Below are 13,279 nucleotides of genomic sequence, written 5' to 3' on the forward strand. Positions count from 1 at the left end.
CAGTGTTAGCAATAATTTTTCAAACATTACCTTGAGAGTTCAGCACCAATATTGTGCATAGTTTAACACATTGATGCAGAAAACCATAAATTACAAAGAACAGAGTTTTTTGCAGTACAAGATGACACAACTTATCCAATGATATGACCATTATGTTACAAATGGGATTTTTTTTTTTTGAGGGGTATAATCTTTTGTCTTTTGCTTGTTTTACTGAACCTGCAGCTGGCTTGCACAAAAATGGCAGCCATACCAGATTCAAAATTATGTTTATAGGAATGAAATGCAGCATTTTGAAAATTTGCTCATTTGATTTGTTTCAGAAAACAGTATTTTGAATTCTGCTGCAATGATATGTCCAGGTAGTGTGTACTTTCATGACATCACTGCAAGAAGGACAAATAAGTTCCTGAAATAATACAGTGCACTTTTTTTTTTTAAATTAGAAACACCAGAAATATTATTTAATATCAAGGATTTGACAAATCTTTTACCTTTGCACAATGGTATTTCATTTTGAACTCAAAATTTAGTTATTAATAATTTAAAGTACGTATCTACTTATCGCTTGCAGCTGGGGTTTCATAGTCAGATTTTATTATATAGTGAGAAAAAGTGATTTAGACAATGCTGAAGAGAGACTAGCTCACTTTGCTAGAGCAAAATCAGAGGCTGCTTCAAGATCATATTCCATCAGAGCACACGAAGTCTGTGTGAACCTGTGTTTCCTCAAAACTCATGAGCAGTCTCTCAACTTCCCCACTTCCAGAAGATAATATTACTAGATGCCTCCAGCTGCTCTTGTGTCTAAAAAAGATTATCCAGGCTTTATCTGGTGTGGATACCCAGCTGACCTTCCCTAAGTTCATTCCAATAATAACCAAAGTGACTCACACCCAAGTTTACTCCAGAAAGGAACCATTATGTTTTCCTTCTCACATTAAGTCTGGAGTTCTTTAAGCTCTCAAGTCAATAACAAAAAAAAAAAAAAAAAAAAAAGTCATCTGCTTATAAGTGCAATGGTATTTATCTATGCAATATCTGTGAGCACCAGATCAAATGAACATTGCAGCTCCATTAGTGGCAGGGAGGGTGCAGTGGGACTGCAGGTGGGATCAAACACAGGCTGGGCTGACTCCAGAAGGCAGCCACAGCAGCAAAGCATGAGGTAAAACAGGAGTCAAGCATAAATACAGAAAGGAACCCCAAGCCTAGAAACCTTTCCCTTAATAAAGTCTGGGAGACAGATATTTGTTCTCAGTTAGTCAGAGGAAAAGTAGCTTGGAGAGAATACCACGATACAGTTCTCCAAAACTCAGCCAAAACAGACATACTGAGCTTTCTGCTTGTTTAGTAGTTAAACCACTGTCAATCTCTGCATTTCAGAGCTCCATAAAATGGAGATTTTTAAATGCCAAACTAAATTCTGTATTCCGTAAATATAATCCAGACTCTTAGTAGGAACAGACATAAGTATTAAATAGTCACCATCAAAATGAGTGAAAAAAATAATCAGTGGAGATTCAGAGGTAGATTTTAACTAAAATCTCACTTCAAATGTGTTTTTAAAATTAAAAAAGTACTAAAGCATCCTATTTCAAAGGGATTTGTACATCCAAATAAAAATTATTTGTCTCCCATCATTTTTTCCCCATAGAAACATTAACAATCAAAACTTTATCTTGAAAAATGCCACATGTATCCCTATAGGCTTGTCATATAAAACAACAAGTGCAAAAGGGCAAGTGAATTGCATTCACTTGTATGACAGTGATATCTTGCAAGTTGTCACTGGAGCAAAATGTGCAAACAAAAGAAAATTTGCTCAGCTTCAGACTCTAGGTTTTGTGAGGTTTTGAGCTGTGTTTCTTAAGTCAATTGTAATGATTACTGCAGTAAGTTTGACACCAGCCTCTTTAAAGCTGGACTCTGCCCGTCAGGTCACTTGAGAGAGGCCAAAGGATAACCAGGTTTGCAAGCAATAATCTAGTTAGAATTGGACCTAGCAATTCAAAGGAAGTAGATTCCATATTATATAAACCATTCCCAGACTCATTCAATTTTCCAAGTAATATGAATGATAAAAAAATAAATCTAGACGTAAACCCTTCCAATACAGCCTCAGATTGCTATCTATACAGTCTTATCAGGTAGAGGTAAGTTACTGACCAATAACATTGATACTTGTGTTGAGTTGGGTACAGGTATTTTGCAATATACATTCTCAGAAGAGTTGAGCAGGCCAGTATTAATTCAAAAATCAAGGTCCTGTTGGATGCTTTAGCGCAATATGAAAGCCAAGTACTTATGTTACTCATTTGGTTTATGGAAATGAGGTTGTGCTGCCATGCCTTCAGGTTTGCATGCTAAGCAACTTCACAGTAACTGCTGTAGCAGGAAAGACCTCTCATTTTTTCTCTGCTCCCCACTTTGTCTCCAGTATTATACATAGCAGTGAGTGTACACCACCCACAATATGATAGCCCTAAGTTACATTTACTGTGCTAATGTTTTCTGTAAATGCACACACAAAAACACTTAAATAGCCTATGACATTTGCATTGCTTTCTGGTAGCTTTGAGCAAAATTAAACCATTTGCATGTGTTCTAAGACAAAAGTCTCAAAGCTGCAATTAATAGTTAAGTACAGTTTTTGTCATCCCATAAAACAGTATCTCATTGTATAAAGTGCAGTTTCCTATATAAATGAAACCTTGAGTTTATCAGTCCAGTTAGACTGAGGCTAAGAGAATACTGTATTGAAAGCTAAGATCACAAGTATCTCACCTCTGTGGGCTGGTAGATAATTTATGGCTCAATGAGACTGTTTTATTTAAGACATATGCACAGTTTATGCAAAGCTTGGTGTCAGTTTTAACACCAGTAAGAATTAAGAACAAGCTACATTTGCTAATGCAAACTATGATCATAAAAATGGCTTTTTTTCTCGTTTGCCTCATGATAGTACCTTCTTTTCAATTATAAAATATTTAATGCCAACCTGTTAAAAAGGCCCACCATTTATAAACCATTTAAGAAGTGTCCTTTATGGTAACCTTAATTTACTAACCTGAAACTTTTCGGTGCTACTGATTGTAATGGTATTTACGTTCCACTGATTTCGTTGTTCTCCTGAAACTTGCCAGATGTTTGTAATAGTATCTTCAGAGAGCTTTTGAAGCCCCACCATTAATGTTCTGCTCATTTCACTGACCCAATAATGAAATCTAATCTAGGAAAAAGAAGAAGATCTCATTATTCCAGGGGATTTCTATGGCAAAAAGTGTGCAAAGAATGTGCATTAAAATACCTGGCAAAGGTGTTCTTCATCAGTTGGAAGGAAAACACTTGTCCTTAAAGCTGCAGAAGAGGATTGCATTTCAGAGGACAATGAGAGGAAATAAGCTATTAAAAGGAATAAAAATAGAAAAATTAGAAGCCTGGAAAAAAAAAAAACCCAACAATAAAACAAGGAGATCAATATGCGCAGGTATAAATTAATAACTAAAAAGCCAACTGGAATTGTTTCCCCAGAAAAGATTATTAGCACTTGTAGCCATTGTGATATAAATTTTTTTCCATGTTCAATATTGTCATGGTATTGATCCATGTTCCAGCTAAAATTTTAAGCAGGATTCCAAAACGTTTCATGTGGTGGTTTCTTGAATGCTCAGCATTTTGGGACAAAGTGAGACTAACTCAGAAAGCTGATCAAAAGACTTTAAGCTCCAATGATTGAGTACATAACATATTTCATGCCCGAATGTCCAACTGCTGTAAACAACAATACACATTTGTCATGACCATTCAGGTCTTTGAGGAGGTAGTGGAACATGGACTGTGGTGTTTTTATAGGTTGAAAACTGGTGCTGTCTGGGTTCTGGCTGCTCAGAAAATTGCCTTGAGAGAAAGATGTGGTATCCCTGTATATCCCAAATGTAAAAAGTTGTCTTAGTAATTTCAAAGCTACCATTAAAGGTGTCATTATTTTTCATTTACAAATCAAGTCCTTGCTTCACTTGAAAGTGTAACAGCTCAAGAGGAGTCAGTGAACTACGGTTGTTGCCATGCCCTTTGACTGATCGTATCTCTTCCTGGCAGTATTGTTTCAGATCTTATAACAGATGGAAAGCAACCACCCTATTTCAGGATATCAAATACTGTAAGTCAAAATTTGTCTCTTCCCGAACACAAAGATTTCAGAGATGTTAGATGCTAAGGATGCAAGATGAAAAATATAGAAAAAGACCTGATCTATTTTTAATTATTTTTCTTCCTTTCTTTTCTCTTCCCCTTCCCAAACTCCAAGCAATGCCAAGTAACTTGTCCTCCGACATTAACATGCTAATGAAAGAAGGAAGATGGAGAAAAGAGGCCAAGCAGGACTAAAGGAAAAAAGTCCTAAAAAAAAAGATTAATACATTCACCAAATATCAGAGGATAGATCAAAACATCTAACTCCTTAATTTATTCAGCTACCCACCTTGACCTCTCATCCTTGTGTGGAACTGGAAAGCCCCTGATGAAGCACCACCAGCCCAGATCAGGGTTGGAGCCAGCTGAGCAATTCCCCACCGAGGAGCATTTTGCAGCCCGCTACCAGGGCAATGGCCATGCTGCCCCCAGGTTTTAGACCTTTCCTGACTGCTCAGGCAGCATTTTCAGAGCTGCCAGCTGCAAGGGTATTGCTCCTACCCACAACAGATGGCTTGGTGTCTCTGCAGAGCCCTGTCCCTGACTCCAATCTGTTCCATTGGATGTTAGCTTCCATGAAATTTTGAATTTTTTTCTTTTAGTTCTCTAAAGATGAATATGTCCAAGAGTAAAAAAATTATTTTTCACCTACCACAGGAATTTTAAGTTTTACACAGAAAGGGAAGAAATACTAATTTTAAGAAATTCTTTGAACAGTAATTTCACATTACACCTCTGCATAAAGAATAGTTTCATCTACTAAAATCAGGTTGTGGATTTTTTTTGAGTTCTTTTAAAGTGGTTGTCACTGATTTGTTCATTTACTTTTTCAGTAAAAAAAAAAAAGATCCATGAGAGACAGAAGAAATATTTTGGGTTCTAGTAAATGATTACATAAATCTTCAAAGGAGTTAAATTTACCAATGTATCTTAGCTTTTCTGCTAATGTGTGCGTTTTATCCTGATGGCAGAAAGTCTTCCTTTTAAGACTCATCCATAAAGCATACTCTGCTCATTTGTCACAATAGAGAATCATTTCTGGGTTTTAAGCAGGAACCAACATGAAACTGATTACATAGTCTGTTGAGTCACCAGCAGTGGAAAACTCAACTCACTGCCATAAGAAGATAAATATTTCCTAGGCAATTAGAATCAGCATTTAGAAAATGAAAGCACAGTTTAGACATTCTTCAGGTAGAAATGTAGAAGCAAATTAATACAATGCATTTAAATCTCCTTTGCTATTCAGTTCACTGATCTGAGTATGCAGCCTCTCAGAAAGCTGAATAGCTACAAGTATTTGAGCTTCCTGCTACCTGAATAAAATAACTTAGATTAACATGACCACTGCACAATTTAGACCTGGTAGATACAGCAGTGACTGAAGTGCCAAAACAAGTAAATGTGAACAATACAGGTGACTGAAGAGTTTGCTTCCTCTGCAACAAACACTTCAGTTCGCAATTCTCAATCTTTTGCTGGCTTTGGCAGTCTGTACAAGTTACATTTTCCCTTCCCCACCAGTTTTTTTGATTATTAGTGTATCTTTCTGGCATTTGCTGCATCCTGATGTGGTGTGTACTACCAAGCATGCACTAATTCTAGAAACTTCAACTACAGCAAGGCTGTTGCCTGACGAACCTATTTTGATTCTAGGCAAGAGTTTCCCACATTTGTATTCCATGGTACTTTTGGGTTTTTTTTAATATGTTTCTTAATGAGCAAAGATTTATTATTTTGAACTATTTCACAATATGCATACTCAACAAAAAGCTTGTGTTTATGAAGAAGGTTTGGTAGTTGCTCACCTTTTTGTGCCAACATTGATTTAAATCAACACTTATTTAAGAACAATCTTATCTTTGGAAGCATAATACACACAGCAGGATGTGCTTCTGAAATACATACAAGCAAAAACTGAAGTTGCTAAAAGCACATCAGATATATATAAAATTTCCTAATTGCAGAGTATCATGAGAATTGTCCACTGGGAAAGAGGAACTTGCAGGAAAACCTAAACTGGGGGTTTTGGTTGCTGTTTTTTTCAATTAAAAAATTTAAATTTGGGTTTCATTTTCATGCGCTGATTTCTAAGTAAGTTTTTCCACACATTCCCCTCAAAACCACCAATTTATACTCATTGTTATTGGAAACTTCTACCTGTATGGTGGCTTATGCAATGTTAGGAGATGCTACTTTAGAACAGTGCAGACTTCCACACTCCCAGATCAACATAGTTTGGGAATGGGGTGTAAAGCACCTGGGCTAATCATAACACCACCTGCATCCCACATATGATTCTCTTGGACATGCTCCAACATTGCATGCCTACCCTCAGGGGCTCACCATGAGGGCCTCCAAAGCACTGCTTGTGCCTGGGAGAGATGAGAGGGTGTGGGTGGAGGTGAAGGGACAGAGAATAACAGAAAATATATAGAACTAAAGAGCTATTGTATTACAGTATGTATCACAGGAGGAAAAGCAGGGTTAATTGGCCATAGGAGAAGTACAAAGGGTATATAAGAGAAAAGGAATTACTTAGTTGAAAGACACTCTTCGAGGTAAAGTAGAATTGTAAAAAGATTTAGAAAGAAGCTGGCTCAAAAACAGACTATCAAAGCTTATCCTGTCTCCAAATACAACATCCTCTTATCTCAAAATATTTGGAGTAGTAATATTAGCCACTAATATTAGCTAATATTAGATGATAGATACACACACTCCCGGCATTTACCAGTCCAAGAAAACATGAAAATACGTCTCAGATTTTCTCAATCATCAAGACTGAACTTACCACCTAATGTCTACAAAACAAGTAAAGACCACTCTGGTAGGTAAACACATCTTTTGGAACTGATTACTTGCTCCTCTATGATGACAAGAATTGCTTACTGAAATACTGTAAGTAAGAATTGCTTACTGTCTTTCTCCTCCCCTTTCCGCCTGGAATTCCGGGTTATTGTAATTGCAATCACCTTAAAGACGCCTCAAAATCACCTCAAAAGGCACAAGTGCTCAGGAAACATGTGGCAGAAAATAATTGAACAATCAAAAAATTAACAAAATTTAGTAAAATAAATAGAAAACTACATAATATGTAAGAAACCAAGCTTTCCCCAAAGATCACAAGGAATCTTACCACTGTCATTCCCATTGTGGTCAGAGTATGGTGGTCCCATCCCAGATCGACCATTTCTTCTTATCCAGCCAGGCTGTAAATTGAATTCAGGAAGAACTTTGCATAGATTGGTTTCAAAATCACAGTTGTTCCAGGAGGAACCTGGATTGAAGCAAACAAACAAGAAATTGGAAGCTTAAAAGCAGAAGCAAAGAGGTACTTTTTTCACCATCACTTGCTGTTTAGTTGACATACAGAAACACTCTGAACAGTGTTTCTGGGAAAAAAGTGAGAAACACCAGAATGTTAAATCATGAACAAAGAGAAACAATGCAGTGGAAGAGAGACAACTGAAAATGAACATTGGGAAAAAAGCCTCAAACAAACAGCCAAGTCCTTCCTTCACCAAACCAAATCCAAACTCATCCATTTATATTTTATTACTATATGTTCTTTTCATTACAAAAATGTGTGTAGTTACCTTTTTGTAGGAAAATCTCCAAGCTAGTATAATTTATATGCAAAGATTGTTCTTAAAATACATCGCAGCTCTAAGGTGAAACTTTTTTCCAGAGTTCTTGCAGAGAAAAACTAAGACTTAACACCAGGATGTAATCAGAGAGCAAGTTTGGGGTTTTGTTGGTTTTTTTTTATTCCACATCATTCAAAGAAGAGACACAATGAATCCTCAGAATGGCATAGTGTCCCCACTTGCCTGTTCCATTTCCTATTTCTTCCAGTACATGTCACAATGTGGTGAGGAAGGAGTATTTTCCCCCTTCCAGATTCCCCTGTAGAGCAATGGATGTTGGAAAAGGGAGGCAGAACACCTTTCTGGCACCAAACCCAGTTTGGTGTATGAGTTCATTCAGGAAGTTTGAGGTAGGTATGGGACCAGATAAATAACTGCTTACTTGGGCTGGAGGGACAGGTGTTGGTTTTTCACAGATGTGCAACAGCCCTTTATGTATTACATCCAAGCTGAATGGAAGTGCTAGGATGTGTTGACAGGCTGGACAGCCCCATTCCTTTAAGTATTTCTTGTATTGGTGGAAGGATTTAATTAAAAAAGAAGTCTAAGTAGATGCAGCTGTAAAGAACAAACTTATTGCAACTCCAGCCCAAGTAGAGCAGCCAGTACGTGGCACTGTCTCCAGATTTTGTGTCTTGTGTGGAAACCTTCAGACCCCTGCCCTTTGTCTTCCACAGCAGAGGAAGGTGGCTAAGACCCTGCCTTCTGATTGGGATTCTGGTTAGACACAGGAGCTACAATGCCTTCAAAATCCCTCTCCAGTTGGAGCTCCCTCTCCAGGCCCCTGCAAATGCTTTTGGTCTAGTCTGTATTATCATAATTCACTGGGCATTTTAAATAAAGTTGCAACTGCAGCATTGATAATCACACTACAATGTTCAATTTCATGACTTTCATATTCATATCAGTTTACTGCAACAATTAATTACAAGGTTAGGAGAAAATACAAATAATTCACACAAGCATTCCAGACTCAAGTTAATGTGCAGATTGGCTGAGTCATCAACCAACTTTTTATTGCTGCTTTTATTCATTAGATCTTTAAATGGCTAAAAGGCATGTCAGAGGTTCATCAAAAGCACTAACACTACTGAAGTATATCTGCTTGACATTGCATGAAATGCACCAAATCACACTCAATATTTCTTCAAGAATTTTATCATACTGAAAAAAACAATTGCAAATTAATATGCATGAAATAGCATGAATTGTAGCATTTTAAATTTAAAAGAAATAATAATTCATCATTATTTTCCAAAGTAATATTCATTTTCACAGAAAATATAACTTCAAAGCAAACCGATGTAAATTTGCTGGAAGATAGATTTAAAAAGGTAAAGTCACTGCATAGAGAGGAAAATTTCAGAAGGAAGAAATGTGTGGGATTTTTTAGATAATTTTTGCTGAGTTTCCTGTGAATAAAAAAAATCTAGAATAACTTCTAAGAAAAAATTCCAAGTCTCACAGGAACAGACTACACTTAAAAGTTCTATTTCAAGTGGGCATGTGTATAAAGTCTGTTTGGGATATTATAGGAGAAAAATATATATAAGAGTATTTAGTTATCATTCATTTCCTGGCAAATATTTTGCAGTATGACAACCAAATAAGCAATAAAAACTGGAATTCCAATTTTTATATATTTTCACTGCAGAAGCTTCCTTAAATCTGAGCAAAGCCCAGGGAAAAGAGCAGGAACCTGTCACCAACATGAGACCAGGAGCTGAAACCTAAGCAGAAAAATGATTTTGCAATAATTCCAAAACCCAAGAAACAGTGTCAGCAGGACAAATCTTCAATTTGACACTTTGATCTGTATCTTCATGTGTGACAGCTGATTTATCTCCTGAGGTAATCCAGAGCATTATCCAAGCAGTCCCAGCATGCAGCCTGTCCCTCAAAGCCTAGTTCTACCCCTGTGGCTCGTTCACATGAAATGCAATATAATTTCATATTCAGGGCTTTTACAGAGACCACAGGCTCATACTAGTCTTTGGAGAAACCTTTAATTCTTTACTTTCATGCAAGCATTTGTCTATAGTTGCATTCCCTCAACAGACAAGTGTAAAAAGCCTCCATAAAAGACAATGGAAGAATGCAGCTCTTGTTCCATATTCTGCCGATACTATAGAACATGCTGCCTTTCCAGAGAAAACAAGACCAAGCACAATAAGGATTTCATGGCTATGCAGTGAAACTTAGCTTACCCACCTCTTGTGCAAGTGATAAAAATATATGCTAACCTGAGATGTGTTAGACATGTCAGGGAATTCAACAGGCATTTCAGCCATTGCCATTTAATACATTTTTGTATAGCACAGGAAACTTACAAAAATGTACTGATATCCAGTACAGTCTTAATAATTGTCTAATTAGCAGAGAAATTAAAACTAAGTATCCTAGAGCTAATTCTAGACTCCTGCTCCAAACAGATCTCTGCATCCTATTTGTATAAAACAGGAAGTCCTATCAGAGGAAGAAAATCTTTATGTGGTTGGACACACAACTGTAATTTGAAGAACCTGGATTTAAGTTAATCTGTGCTCTTTCTCACAGATTTCAGATGAATTCAGTAATTGCTAACATGCTGTAATTGGCAGGTTTCAGTGTGGACAGACAGATACAGGCTCATCCAAAGACCATCTGGTTTGTATTTAAAATGAAATTTTAAAATCCCAACAAAGATGGTAGCTTCCTTTGCTGCATAGTGAGTAGGAGAACTTAGATAAGCTTTCTAGTTAGAATTAAAATTTTTGATAAATCCAAGCTCTTCTTTGGACTCGGAACAAAAATCCTCAAGGAGAAGGACTACCTTATACATCTGTCCTGGTTTCAGCTAGGAAAGAGTTAATTTCTTCTCAGTAGATGTTACAGTGCTGTGTTTTGGATTCAGAATGACAGTGGTGTTGATAACACGCTTATGTTTCAATTTTTTTGCTAAGTCTTATATATCCTATGGCAAGGACTTATTTTTCCCCTTTGCCTCATGCTCTGCCAGCGAGGAGTTTGCAGGGCTGGCTCAGTTGATCAGAGCCTGGTGCTAATTACACCAAGGCTCTAGGTATGGCCTGCATGTGGGCCATGCACTTCAGTGTTGGACTCAGTGATCCTTGTGGGTCCCTTCCAACTCAGAATATTCTGTAATTCTGTAAAAAAATACAAAAGAAAACTACCAAAACTGGGACGGGGGTAGCATAGCTGAGAAGGGTCATGCCCACTATATAAACTGGGGGAATTAGCTGGAAGCACAGCTGATCTGGGATCAGGAATGGGAGGTTTGGCACCCATCAGTGAGTGGCGAGCAATTATATAGTATATTACTTGGGTTTTTTTTCCTTTTTTTTTTTTGTCATTATTATTTACCATTATTACCCTTACCATTGTTTTAGTTTCAATTAATAAACTCTTCTTATCTCAACACACAAGTTTTAGTACAATTCTCTTCCCCATTGCACCAGCACCACAAACACCACAACTGTATGGTGTTTCATCTCCAGCTGGGCTTAAAAGCATGACGTGAAATTATTTGCAGCACCATTTTGTAGTACAGTATTCCAGAAATACTAGAATTCTGATGCAAATTTACTCATAGAATAGCAGTTAAAATTCACTCTCACCACTTAGATCAATTCCTTACAGGAAATAGCACCAATTGTATTTGTAACCAATGCATGTGACAAAGATTAAGCTAGGATAATCAGTCGCTAATCAGTTCATGAATTCAAGGAAAGTTCCACCCTTGTCTAGACTAAAAAAAAAAAAAAAGAAAAAGCTGCAGCTTATACCTTGGTCTAGGTATTTTGTATTAAATCTGAATTCTGCCAAACAAGTCTCCCACAAATTAAGGAAAAAAGTATTACTTGCTGAATCTTCATTGAATTTTGATGAGGAAACACTTGTTTTGTGATGTAATATCCATATGAAGATTCATGAGAGTCCTGCTCTTCACAAATGTTGAAAAAGAAGAAAAGCATGAAAAATCAAACTGAAGCTAGAATAAACTTTTCTTTAAAAAATGAAGAGGGTAACCCCCCCCTCAAAAAAAAAAAAAAAAAAGAATTCCCCAAATTTCTGAACATAAAAACATGCCCCCTAGTTCTCTCTTCTGTCACATTTGGTTACCAAACTGTATCACCCTTCTGCTAAGCTCACCAGACTTACCTTGTTTTTCATCACTGCTGTCTCCACAGCAGTTGGTGGAGATGCACACTTCTCCAGGTGCAGCAGAAGAGCCATCCCCACGCTGGCACCCACTTCTTGTGGATGACTGAGTGTCCACTGGAGCAAAGCAATACAGCACACAGACATATAGGAGCCTGTTCATGGGCTGTGTTACTATCCAAGCCTACACTTGGAAAATAATTACTGAAACTGGCTAGTAGTGGTCATGAAGTGCCTTTGACTAAGCTGTGTTTACACACATCTCTCTGGAAGACGTTTTTAGAACTTCAATTTCTTAATCTGCAGCTTACAGGAAGTCACTGCTGCTGCAAAGCAATGACTTTCAACCTGGTGTGTCTTAGGATAATATTTAACTGCATATAACATTTTATGACTAAAAAATATTGGCACATGCTATAAAAGTCAACTGTATATCATTAACTTACTGACTGGATTTATTGCTCAGTGGTTTGAAAATATATTAGATAAGAAAACAACAGAAAAAGGGGTAGAATTACTAAATGACCAACATCCACAAAGATCGCTATTTGCTCAGAAGGAGCAAAATGAAAAATGAAAAATGTTTACAAAATGTATGAAAAGTTTCTACATTGAATGTAAAAAACAGTTGAGAAATTCAAATTTCAATTGATTTTGCATCAAAAGGATTGTAAATCAGCACACTGACTTCTGTGTCTTGCAGGAGGATGTTTCAGTAATGCCTTTCACTGTGTTTCAATGTTTCGCCAAATCACAGTGGTTCTGGCCACACCTTTAGACCAACGCCTCAACAACCTTCAAATGCAGGAGGGGGACAGGGAGATCCAAACAATTAAAAGAGCAAACCTTGTGAAAGAATATTGAATAAACTTGTTTCATTCAGCCTAGCATCACATGAAATCAGGGGAATTGTTTTAATGAAGTAGCTTAAATACTCTAGATGCCCCAAAACTAGGGATGGAATGCTAGTAGGAAAAGAGAAGTTAATTTCAAAATTTGCAAGGCAAATAATGGTGATAAGTAGACAAAATAAATCTGGCTCACACGTAAGTATGGCACTCCTTTAATAGGAATAGTGAGATCAAAAAAACCATTCCCAAGTGGCAAGTAACTCATGCCAGCAGGTCTGGAGATCTCATCACCTACAAATTCACAAAATCAAGTCAGGGGAATGCACATCCCATCATGCATAACTCTGATTTTCCTGTTAGCCCTGGCGAGCAGAAATAAGAAAAGATATATCTCTGTAACTAAAGTATGCTGATTGCAATGCA

At 37.0% G+C, this 13,279-nt stretch overlaps 1 protein-coding gene across 1 annotated transcript in view; it reads right to left on the bottom strand.

Moving 5' to 3' along the window:
* MALRD1 (MAM and LDL receptor class A domain containing 1) overlaps positions 1-12,168 on the bottom strand; it is a 236,672-nt gene extending 224,504 nt beyond the window's left edge. The window contains exons 1-4 of the mRNA XM_038161885.1: positions 12,006-12,168; positions 7,334-7,474; positions 3,311-3,405; positions 3,071-3,232 (exon numbers count right to left, since the gene is read on the bottom strand). Of these exons, the coding sequence (XP_038017813.1) occupies positions 3,071-3,232; positions 3,311-3,405; positions 7,334-7,474; positions 12,006-12,168 (561 nt within the window). The remainder of the gene's footprint in view (positions 1-3,070; positions 3,233-3,310; positions 3,406-7,333; positions 7,475-12,005) is intronic.
* Between the last annotated feature and the right edge of the window lie 1,111 nt (positions 12,169-13,279).

Source organism: Motacilla alba, chromosome 2 (genome assembly GCF_015832195.1).
Source record: "Motacilla alba alba isolate MOTALB_02 chromosome 2, Motacilla_alba_V1.0_pri, whole genome shotgun sequence".
NCBI classification, from domain to species: Eukaryota; Metazoa; Chordata; class Aves; order Passeriformes; family Motacillidae; genus Motacilla; species Motacilla alba.